Raw genomic sequence first — 11,810 nt, 5'->3', positions numbered from 1 at the left:
GGGGGGGGGGCTCCGGGAACCGAAATTTCATGAATAACCAATTTGATTTACTCCCATATTACCAAAATAATCTTTAAAAACTGTTACAAAATATATCCAAGTGAATAGTAAAATTATACTCCAAAAAACATTTTTTTAAAACACTCTCTTCCCCCTCAGCATAAAGATTATTTTAGTAATATGACGTAAATCAGGGTTATTAATAAAAATTCGGTCGCCGGGGGGGGGGGGGGGGGGTCGACAAGCATGCACTCCAACTTTTGACGTCAAAGGTCGTCTATTTATACATACATGTACCCGGTAGTTCGTTTGGGTTGTTATTACGGTGTGTAGGAGAGAGATTTCAATGGAAATAATCAGGATGGGTGTGAGTAGATATAGGTAGAAACCGGTAGATATCGTTACTTTTCTTATATGAAAAAAAGCCAACTTTGGCGACACAAAAAGTTTGATACAAATATGTAGTTTTACGCGGTTATTCATGCGTTTATCTTCATTTCAATGATCGACAATTTCTTTTATCAGTGCATAATTATAAATACAATATTTTTTTTAGATCATCGGAAAAACTTTGTTGAGAGCAGTTTAATACCCCGCGTATATAGACATGTATTCACAGCGTTTTTCCCTCGGGGTTTCACACCTTTGTCAATATATACTCCACTCCCACCTGAACTTACCTGAGGTAAACCCACCGGGTTTTACCGGGTTTTTAACTAAAAATTCAACGAATGATAAATATACATGGTCAACATGCTGTAAAGTAAATGATTACAACATTTTCAAATTTCGTTCGATTTTTTTTAATTTAGATTGTGAATGGAGGATAATACAAAGGTTTTTTCTTTCCTCGTTGGAAATCAGATTGAAGTGTCAGGGAATGTAATATTTAGCAATGAAGAAGCCGCTGACTCAGGTATGAATGCACGTGATCGATTAGGTGAATCAGATACAGTTAATAATGTTCAATGTTAATTATATTGTTAAGATTTAGATATGCACTGCGTGAAACATTATATATGAATTTGGGTTAAATGTTGTATGTATTTCACATAATATGCAAATAAAATATCGTGTTTTTGTTGTGGTAAAAGGTAGTATGCTTGGTTTCAGTTTTGGTTTCGTTGTGATGTCAGGTGCTTGAGGACAGGCCCGACCCATTCCCCCCCATTTCCACCCCATCCCCCAATTGAAACCTCCTAGGCTTTACTCCCTTTTTTGGGGGTCAAATTATACTTTTATGACACCTTTCTAATCTAATTAATTTTATACATTCATTCCACAAAATTACCTAAAAAAAACATATTTAAATTAAAAAAATTAGACCCTCTTTATACTTTATATGTTATCATTTTTAATGTCTTATCAACAAACACAACACTCACCAAACTACAAAGGAAAATTGAAAATATCAATAATAATTTTTGATTGGATTACTAACAAATTAATACATGACAAACCCCATATTTAGTTTCCAAATTTGATGCTCAAGGTCGATTAAAATTGAAAAGAAAAGACGAAGTAGAAAGAAATTTTGCCCTCTCCATGAAGTCTCCCATATCTCATAAATGATATTGTACTAAACAGAGACCAGAAGAGGTAAAAGAAGAAATAAAAAACAATATAGAAATATCGATAGATATTTAGCGAAAGAAGAAAAAAGCGTCCAAGGAAGCTAATACTTTAGGCACATGGAATATGTTATTTACAACGTGTTTGTACAATATAAGTTGCCCTTCTTTTGTCGGACAAACAGCTATAAAAACAAATGCTTATGCACAAAATCGTAATACGATGGGGAATGGCAATAAGAATAACATGCAGTTGAAGGAAGATTAGACCAATTGATATACCATGGTTTGTTACCTCTGACATCTTTTTTTTTTTAATAATGTGGTGTTCCTACTTTGTCGTGCGTCGTATCCCTAACAAGGTTACTTTTCTATTGGTGCCGCCTTTAGTTGGATCTTCAGTAGGCCAAGACAAAACGATAATTGTTAAATTAGTGATTCACAGCCCCCCCCCCCCCCCAAACGAATGAATTATATTTATGAAATAAAATAAATAGACGCAATTCTTTTGTTATGGGAAAGCTCTAAAGGTCAAACAGTGAACATACATTAATTTACTTTATTACAATAATTTACTATATTTACGTTTTACATATATAACACAACTGCCTTTGTCTGTGATAACATAACGAATCAATTTTGTAGCATATAGCCAATAATTTCATAAAAGATGAGCTACACAAAATAGGCGTGTCTTTCAGCATAACCGAAAAATGGTATTGGCTGCATACAGTAATACATAACATGTGCAACATGAAAACACAGTCACTGTGGTTTTAAAGTGCACAGATTGGAAATGATAAATATATAAGTAATAGGGAATCATTCTTTGAATATTATGAAGTGATAATTTCGGTCGGAGCGTGGTCAGATCTATCATAAAGCCATTCGGGCTTTATTGGATTTAACCACGCTCTGAATAAAATTATCATCTCATAATACTCCAAGAATGATTTATTATTCCTTAAGTAACTACTGGGCATCTGGCAGGCAAACTGAATGCAAGTTTAGAATGTACATTTAAAAGGGCTTGATGGTCGTCTCCTTTTTTTTTACTATACTGATCTCCTTTAGAAGAAGAGCTCTATATAATACAATAAAAAACTACCCAAACCTAAAATGTAGAGATTTTTCTTTACTAAATAATAGTTTATAGTTAAACTCATATCTTAACATTTTAATTAGGTAGATCTGATGTTTGATTTGTTGACTATCCACAGCCTCCTTAAGCCTCTACTATAAAATATATTGGTATGACCCCAGGACCAATCTACTAGCCTAGTAAAAGAATTCCACCCTTATATAAAAACAATAACTCAGAAGACAACATTGTCACAATTCTAGTAGTAGAGATATATATAGATTCTTTATAATATTCTGCATTCAGTTTGCATGCTTGATGCGTAATGGTCACACAAATGTTTGAAGAATTTAATGTGTTCACACTCTTGACGAACTGTCGTGACTTAATTAAGTCTAAGCATCTAACTGGTATTTACCTGAAGAGTACTCTAAAGAATATTCTTTGATTTTATCATCAGATGCTGGCACCTAATAAATTTATTGATTACGTTTTTCTTATTGCATTTCATTCTAGCGCCGTGACACCCCAAATGCCAACTAAAACCATTCTTTTGTCATTTGTATACCTTTATTTTAAAAATCAGTTAAATTTTTTTATAGGTAATAGACGACTTTGGATAGTGAGGCTAAACACAAAGATATCAACAGAAGAAGGTTCAATCCCGGTGATATTGGCTTCAGAACCTCTTGTTTCTGCAGACTTGAACAGTATTTTGAAGCCATTATTTGAGCTTGTTGGCATCCACACATCTGATTTGGAAACTGAAGTAGAGCTGAAATGTCTCAACAATCCTACCACTGAATTCATTCAAAACGGTGGTGTGCCAAACCTTTTACAAAGAATCATAGAAAGAGATCCAATATTACGAATATTCCCTGCTAAATGCATATCTAAAATCACCGTCAAAGCGGTTGTGAGCCTGAAACATCTTGGTAATTAAGTAATTTTATCACATGCCAATTTTCAATACATGTATACGTGTGGACATATTTATGAGGAAATAAGACAGTGAGTTAAAATTTTGATAGCAATCATACCAATAATAATGGGGGGTTTCTAATTTACAGATGAAGAACAAACTTCGACATTGAAACAAGAGAGTCCGAATGTTGGTATTCAAGTAGGAGACAACTGCACTTTGACACTTTGCCCAAAAACGACGTCCTATTGTCATCAAGCTGGCGATGGCAATGTCATAATCATTAACATCGTAAACCATGAAGATTCCAATATTTCCATCTATCCAGGTACATGTTTTAGTGTGCTTTTCTACGACTCTCTTTAAAGGATCTATTAACAATATTATGCATGTATTGGTCACTTCAGAGTAATCAGATTAACCGATAACCGCCGGTGGTTTAAACATGTTTCATTTTCATAGACAAACTCTCGAGCTTGAGGTGTGCAGGGTAGTAAGTAAATTCCATAAATCTAGGTTGTCGATGGCAATTCGTTAAAATTGAATACCTATGAATCGTATTCAACACATGTATAATGAAGCCATACTCGTACATAGAGGGTTGAATCTTATTTTAATGACACAATCTGTTAAAGGTCTGAAAGAAGATAAAATGGGTAAGGCCAGCTTAACGTAAACATAAATTTCAACAGAAATCGTTTCTTGATGAAGCACTATATATTACACTCATGTTCTACCAGTTGGTTAATTCATTTTACCCATCAACACACGTATTTGTCAAATGTAAATTATTCCTCTTACCTATTATAAGGAATGTATATTTCTAAAGTTTTTTCCCTGCAAGCAACTTCAAAAAGCATTAGGAAACATTACAAGTAGCTTTATCAAGTGCTTACGAGTTGAGATTACATAATAAATTAAAAGTAATGAATTCAAACATTTTTTCTTTATGTAAAGAAGGAACAGTGACCGTGAAAGTGAGCTCCAAAGATGCTGGGTGGGTCGAAATGGAGGATGAAATTGTGACAAATTCAGACCAATGCAAGGCCGCCATCAACAAAGAACTAGAAAAGTACAACATCAAATTAATGAGTATACAAAAATGTTGCATTATTTTTGTGATACATCTACTGCACGAAAAAGATCAGATAAAAATATCCAGGGAGGACGGCGCCGTTCTGAATCTCTTTAGAGCAATCCTTGAATCTGGATATTGGATTGAAGCAATCAGAAAGAGAACGGTAAAAGAAGGCATCCCAACATTTGGAGCAGAAGTGTTCTTAGACTTTTCCTTACCAGAAGGTAATTGGTGAGGTTCAGTATCATGCATATTATGATCTTGATAACTTTCAACAATAACAAAATACTTTTGAACTTTGACCGTTTAATTTCAGACGAGCAAAACAAATCTGAGTTCCCAGCGCAATGTCGTTCAAATGGCGAAAAGGAACTCACGTTCTTTGTTGGAGATGAAAATCAGTGCAAGGTTTATGTGACTTTTGGGAGGGTTTTTGTGGAAGATCTTCAAAAAATTACAACAGGTAATACTGTATCTTTTTCGTATAATGAAAAATATAAAACGAACTTAGCAAAGTTTGAAACTTGGTTAATGCTGAAAACAACTTTTTATACAAAGACTTTTTCTGCAATATTACCTCCTAGTGAGAAACAATGTGAAGAGTTTATGTACTCGTGTTCTTATATCAGAAATAGGAAACCTAGTGTGGATATTAGTTATATGTACGAGTCGTATTCTGTTTTATATATAATGATAAATAGAAAGAAACTGTTACATTTATGGTTGTATTTCTCAAACGATTTAAGTATATAGAACTGCCTAAAAATTATTCTGTTCTTACTATTCATTCAAATGTCTGATTTATCGACAGAAAGTACTTCAATCAGTTTACGGATATCGCCAACCGTGAAGGAACCAAGACAGGCATCTTTTTCACCTGTTGAAGACCGTTTAAATGACGTTAACCTTACACAAATCAACCTAATTCTAGGCAAATACAATATTCAGTTGGTGGGCATACGAAAAGGAAGTCTCATTTTGGATTTTTGTTTAAGTAAACCAATAGAGGGAGAAATATTCATACAGGCTGTAGCAGAAACTCTTCACGAACTATTTCAAAACGTCAAAGACTTGTTGGAGAGGTTTAGGGCTGTAGAATTGAATTTAGATGCATTATCGTTTGATCAACCAAAAACGAATATAAAAAGTAAGTGCTTTTGTTCCCCCCCCCTTAATCATTAGATTAGCGTTTTGTTGGAGATCACTTTTCCATCTTATTATAAAAATCATGGCTTACTTACATCATTGATAAGATCCGTTTAATTTTAGATCCTCAAACTTTGGAGTTTGTGTTATATCCAGAACACAAGGTCAAGGAGGCCATGACAACAGGCGTATTACCTCAGGTTGTTCGGACCCTGCTGACCAAATACAATCCCCAACATCTAAAACGTGTTAAAACAATTGATGTAAAAGTGTCTTTTCCGAAAGAAAATCAAGGTAGAGTTTTTTTGAATATGTATCATTATATTAGAGACTAGTATATTCAAAATTCAACATGCTGTTTTTGTCGAAAAAAAACTAAGAATTACCATAAATTAAACATAAATATCCATGAAAATTTACAAAACTTTTAAGATTTATTTCAATGCATTACCTCTAGGTTCTCACAGCTGCCAATTGAAATTGTTCCTCAAAAATAAAATGACAAAGTTTGTTGAAACAAAATGTTGGCAAGACATCAGCCAGGCTCTCGAGAAAGAGAACATAGTAACTATTGTTGGAGATCCCGGTACTGGGAAAACTATGATTGCATGCAGACTCATTGTAGACGCAATAGATTTAGGATACGATGTTCAAATACTATGCTCTCCAGAAGAATGGGAAACAAAGATAGATCTACAGAAAAAGCAAATTATTCTCCTGGATGATTTTCTTGGGCATAACTTTCTTTGTCATTGCAAAGCGGATGGGTTTCTTTCAATACTGCCTAGAATCCGGCGTTATGTTACTCAGAGAAATGGTTCATTAAAGATTATTATTGCTTCAAGGAAAAATGTTTACAGAGAAGGGTTTCAGTACCTGAAGGTGACTACAACTGCTGTTGACGCACTAAACATAGTGCAAATTGATCAGAATTCTTTGACAGAGACAGAAAAGAAAGAAATCCTTCAAAGACATCTACCGAAAGAAAACTATACAGGAGAATCCTTAGGGTTTGATGCTGGACACTTCCAACAATGTGTTCAGTTGTTCTCTAAAGTTTCTTTGACCGAACCTTTGTCTAAATTCATGGAACATCCGATTGAAAACTTGGAATCTCATATCACAAAAATGAGAAAAGAATCAAAACTTGATTTTATGTGTCTTTTGATTTTGGCATTCCACGGTGGTGAAATTTTCGTTGACAAACTTTTTGACATAAATGTTATGAAAACTAACAAAAGCCTGCTAGAATCAGTTTGTGATGTGGTTTATGATGAGGAAGAGATTCGCAACACGTTCAGGCGTCATAAATCGGGCTATGTCAGTGTATGTTGCAGTAGATTTAGGTTCAGTCATATTTTGGTTTACAAGGCAATGTTGCGGATTCTTAAAAATCTCATGACCATGGATTTGGGAGATCTAATCATCTCGCATGTTCCTCTAGATTTTCTTAAAAGACAAGTGACAAGCAAAGGTAGCCCATGCTCTGAATTGAAAATATGCGTGGATGATGAAACATATCCTATTATTGCTAAGCTGTTTGTTGTCGAAATCAGACAGGGCAACGTTCAACGCATAGCAAAACACAGTCTTCTTAAAGATGAAGAATTCATGTCTAGATTTATCGAAGAATGCAGGGAAAATCCAAAGTCTCTAGTCACTTGTGAACGTGATAATCAAAATAGAAACCTTTTTGCTGGCAGCATTTTATATTGGATAGCAGCCGAAAGCTCAACAAAATGTCTTCTACAGATACTCAATGCAAATTTATTTCTCAATGAAACGGACAAATTTTGGTTAAAACTCCAAACGTCAGCATCTTTGATTCAAGCATGTTACAGGGGTATGCCGGTTTGTATCGTTGAAAAACTGGTGTCAATGGGTGCTGATTTGAATTGCTCCATGAATTTGATCGACGCATACAAGCATTATAACTGTGATCAATGCACATTATATGATAAAAACGGCATGACAGCGTTTAGCGCTGTCATTTCTTCAAAGCCAGACGACAATAGAAACGAAGTGATAACATTTCTGTTGGATCGCGAAGTATCCAGTTTTCTTAACATTCCAGATGTCCTGTCAATGTTTGTCAAAAACAATTACTCTGAAGATGTGTTAAGAGTTTTATTGAAGAAGATATCCCAGTCAAAAAAACTCTTTGAAAAGTTGAAATTAGAAACGTCTTTAGAAAAATCGTCAACATCGCCATTGTGGGTGGCAGCCGAATGTCAAAAGATAACCGCCTTTGCTATTTTGGTTGAGTTTGGTTTTAGGACGGATATCCATAACGACGAAGGGGAAACTCTCTATTCAAAATGTTCAGAATCTGTAAGAAAAATGCATTTCATGGATGAGTGCAAAAAATCCAAATCAACTCATCCCTCACCTGAAGAAATAAGAAAAATTATTAGTGAAGAAGAATCGTTCCCACTGGCAAGTGAGTACGTTTTTCCATTCAAAAAAGATTTGTCTTTAAAAGGAAGTGTAAAATCTTTGGAGGTGTCACAGCAGAAAAGCTTCTTTGCGTCTCTTAGATCAGACATTGGATCCGATCAAACTGAAGACAGCCAATGTTTCACCGTATTTGAAATGCTGAAGAAGAAACCAAAGGGGGATATCTTTATCGAGTTTCAGAAGAAACTGTCGGCGTGTGTTGATATCAAAGCCGTCGATGAAGAGGGCAATACTCTACTTTTATTAGCATGCGGTGAAAGCTACATTGATTTTGAGAATCCTTCGGTAAAATTCAACATCATTAAACTTCTTCTTGATAACGGCAGTCCAATGGATGACCACAACAACAAAGGTGAAAACGTCTTCCATCGCATTTTACGTAGTTGCCATATGCGAAAAGTGAGCATACTGCTGAAGCTCATCGAAGAGAAAGACAGTGCCCGTCTACTTTCTGAGGAAGACAATTCAGGTTTTACTCCATTCCATTTGTTGTGTGGTGTAGACTACAAATACGATGAAATAACGCTCGAGTCAGCCATCCTTCGCCTCACAAAAATGGTTGGGTTTGATGCGAAACAAAAAAGCCTAATGGCGATCGCGTGTAGTAGAAATTTCAACACCGCGCAGCAGCTACTGAAACAAGGATATGTTGTCTCTCAAAGAGATTTACAAGAGCTCGTGCTTAATTTTGAGAAGATGCCTTTTGATGCACACTTCTTATCTGGAAGTGATGTTTTATTATCACAATTGAATTTAGAAGAAAAGAAAAAGTTCAAGTCATGGGTAAAAACACAGAAGTCCTTCAGACGTCATTATTCAATACTATTTCATGCATCTGAAATAGAAAGTGAAGAGAAAAGACAACATTTTCGTAATATTATAGAATCAGACTGCAACGCTTCTGTGTGCAGTAGAGCAACCAAGGTTCTTCTTCGCGATACAATCTTAGGAGGGTTGCTTGATGAATGTGAAAGGAGCTTTCTAATGAATACATTTGAATACTTCAATGCAAAAGGTAGAGGAATTTTGGAAATCGTCACTTTTTTGTTGGAGAAAGATGACCATTTGAATGACGAGGTGGACCATGGCGTTCTTTACTATTGCATCAATTCGAGCGTCAGTGAAGACGTAATAATTCAGTGTTTAAAATTATTAAGAAAAAACAAAGTCAATGAAACGGACAGGGACTATATTCTCTTGGTAGCGGCTAGACGATTCATGACAGACACTGTTGGTCATCTGGTTAACGATGGTGTGAATATAAATCAGAGGGACAGTAAGGGCCGGAACGCTTTGCATCACGTGATCATGTCCAATTATGTATCGCATCATCTGAGGGTCAAATTTGAACCACTTGTCCGCCAGTTAATACGTCATGGTATCGACGTCAACTGTAAGGACTGTGAAGGACTAACACCCATTCAGTATCTTGTCGGAATGAGGTCTTGCGACTCTGACAACATAACAAAGGATGAATTAATCAAAAGTAGTCTGAAACTTCAGTCGCGCTGCGATTATCACGCCGGGTACGACCACTTTGTGCGTTATCTTGTACATAATAATGCAAACTATGAAGTGGTTAACAAGGACGGACAAACATTATTACACCTTGTTACGAACAAGATGAACAAAGATTCTTACAAAACAGTGATATATTTACTTGACCTTGGACTTGATGTGAATGCCAGATGCAAGACCGGCGAAACGCCTCTACATCGTATTGCCACTATTCCACTGGATGACGTTGTGTGGTGCACGGGACTTCGTTTACCAATATTGAGACTTTTGGTCAAAAATGGGGCTACCATTAACGCACAAGATGAGAGTGGCCAAACGCCTCTCCATAAAGTTGTTCAGCATTACCTTGAATTTTGGAAACATGACAAAAATGAATGTCCCCTAATGAAAGCACACCTCCTGATGTTAATGGCTGATGTTTTGATATGCCATGGTGGCGATATAAACATTGTCGATCTGCATGGAAAAAGTGTCCGGAACATTCTGGACAGCGCTGATGTCCCATTCCTTAAAATGACTGTCTATCAAGAGAGACCACAAGAAGAAATACTGGACCTAGTCACACTCAAACTTCGAGACCCTGATGCTCTTTAATGTTTGTGATAACGTGTCCTTTGAAAAAAAAATAACTGAAGAAGGGCGAAAATAACACGGGGGAAAACAACCCTGTATGCAGTGTATATATATAATTATGTGTGTATATATTTATATTTGACATAAGGAAGATTTGTAACATGAACATATGTTTTATTTAACTTCTCTAAAAAATATTCAACATATCTTTAACTGAATGATACATATAACAACTGATGGAATAGTATGTCAGAACAGAATGCGTATTTATGTAATTTCGTACCTGTTAATCTAATTTATACCAGAATAAATGTTATTACCAAAAAGATTTAAATTTCTTCAGCATTAAATAAAGGGTACAAGATACAATCTTCCAATCAAACCATTAGGTAATTAAAAAACATAATCAATTCACTAAAACTGAAATAAAGGAATAAGCATAAAATACATAACATTGTATTACAGTAAATCTCCAAGACAAATCATTTTGCTTTTCACAATGGCATTTCGTTTATTTTTTTCCTACGATAAATTAAAACATACTTTTATTTTCCTTAATTTAAAAACAATAAAATCATAAAACATACAAGGTGACTTTCATTTTGTCATAGAAACAATCGATCAAATTTCTAATTGAATTCAGATTTTAAACAATAATTGGTAAAAGGTATAGAAATAAAAGGCAAGTGAATAATACATTAATATGAGGCAGTTTCCATACCAAGGATATATGCATCTCCAACACAGTTTGATATGAAAGAAAAAACACCGAACCTTGTTTTGCAGCAAGATCCAATTGGACAGGACATAACTCACTCGACCAATCCCACATACTATATGACTATCAATTACAACTTATATATGATACAATTTCCAGCGGGAATGGCTCATTTTTTTTTTATACATACATATCGGAGAGATTCAAATGACAGTCCATACAGCATACAAAATAAAGTGTTGAGGTGCACCATTCTTCATACTGTATACAGGGAAATATTCGCCCCCTTTCTATTTTTGCCCCTTTTGCCCTCGTTGTCAGCGGGCGAATTTAAGACTCGGCAACTACCAAAGTCTTACATTTTCTCTCTTTAAAACAAACTTATTCAAGAATTCAAGACAGGACGAAACCGTTTGAAAGTGAAGAAGGGCGAAAATAATTTGGGGCTTAAATAACCCTGTATACAGTATTTATAATAAGGGGCATCATTTACAACTTCAAAATCCAAAATTAATTTATCAGTACTGTTCTTTAAATTCTATTTCAATGAGTTAAAATAAATAATGCATTCCTCAAGCAGAGCGCTGACAATACAGTGCCCTGTAAAAGTCCTAATAGTTCATACATGATTACTGTACTAGTAGTACATAACATGATTCCTGTACCAGTAGTACATAACATGATAACTGTACTAGTACATGTCGTAGTACATACCATGGTTACTGTACATCTTACACGAAGATTAA

General features: G+C 35.1%; 1 protein-coding gene across 3 annotated transcripts; it reads left to right on the top strand.

Annotated features, from left to right (window-relative positions):
• The first annotated feature begins 275 nt into the window (after positions 1 to 275).
• LOC105340556 (uncharacterized) lies at positions 276 to 11,721 on the top strand. Of its 3 annotated transcripts, none has more exons than XM_066078258.1 (10): positions 276 to 367; positions 557 to 685; positions 813 to 916; positions 3,255 to 3,587; positions 3,723 to 3,902; positions 4,532 to 4,876; positions 4,969 to 5,115; positions 5,464 to 5,799; positions 5,922 to 6,092; positions 7,243 to 11,721. In XM_066078258.1, exons 3-10 carry the CDS (start codon positions 820 to 822, stop codon positions 10,365 to 10,367), a joined length of 4,734 nt encoding a protein of 1,577 aa, XP_065934330.1. In that variant the 5' UTR covers positions 276 to 367; positions 557 to 685; positions 813 to 819; the 3' UTR covers positions 10,368 to 11,721. The 3 variants fall into 3 exon arrangements, with proteins under 3 accessions (XP_065934330.1, XP_011444983.3, XP_011444984.3); XM_011446681.4 differs by having other exon boundaries at positions 6,256 to 11,721; XM_011446682.4 differs by lacking the exon at positions 557 to 685 and having other exon boundaries at positions 278 to 367; positions 6,256 to 11,721.
• Positions 11,722 to 11,810: the final 89 nt, after the last annotated feature.

Source organism: Magallana gigas, chromosome 3 (genome assembly GCF_963853765.1).
Source record: "Magallana gigas chromosome 3, xbMagGiga1.1, whole genome shotgun sequence".
Lineage (NCBI taxonomy): Eukaryota > Metazoa > Mollusca > Bivalvia > Ostreida > Ostreidae > Magallana > Magallana gigas.
Note: the sequence above shows the minus strand (reverse complement) of the source record. Positions and strands in the feature narration are given on the sequence as shown.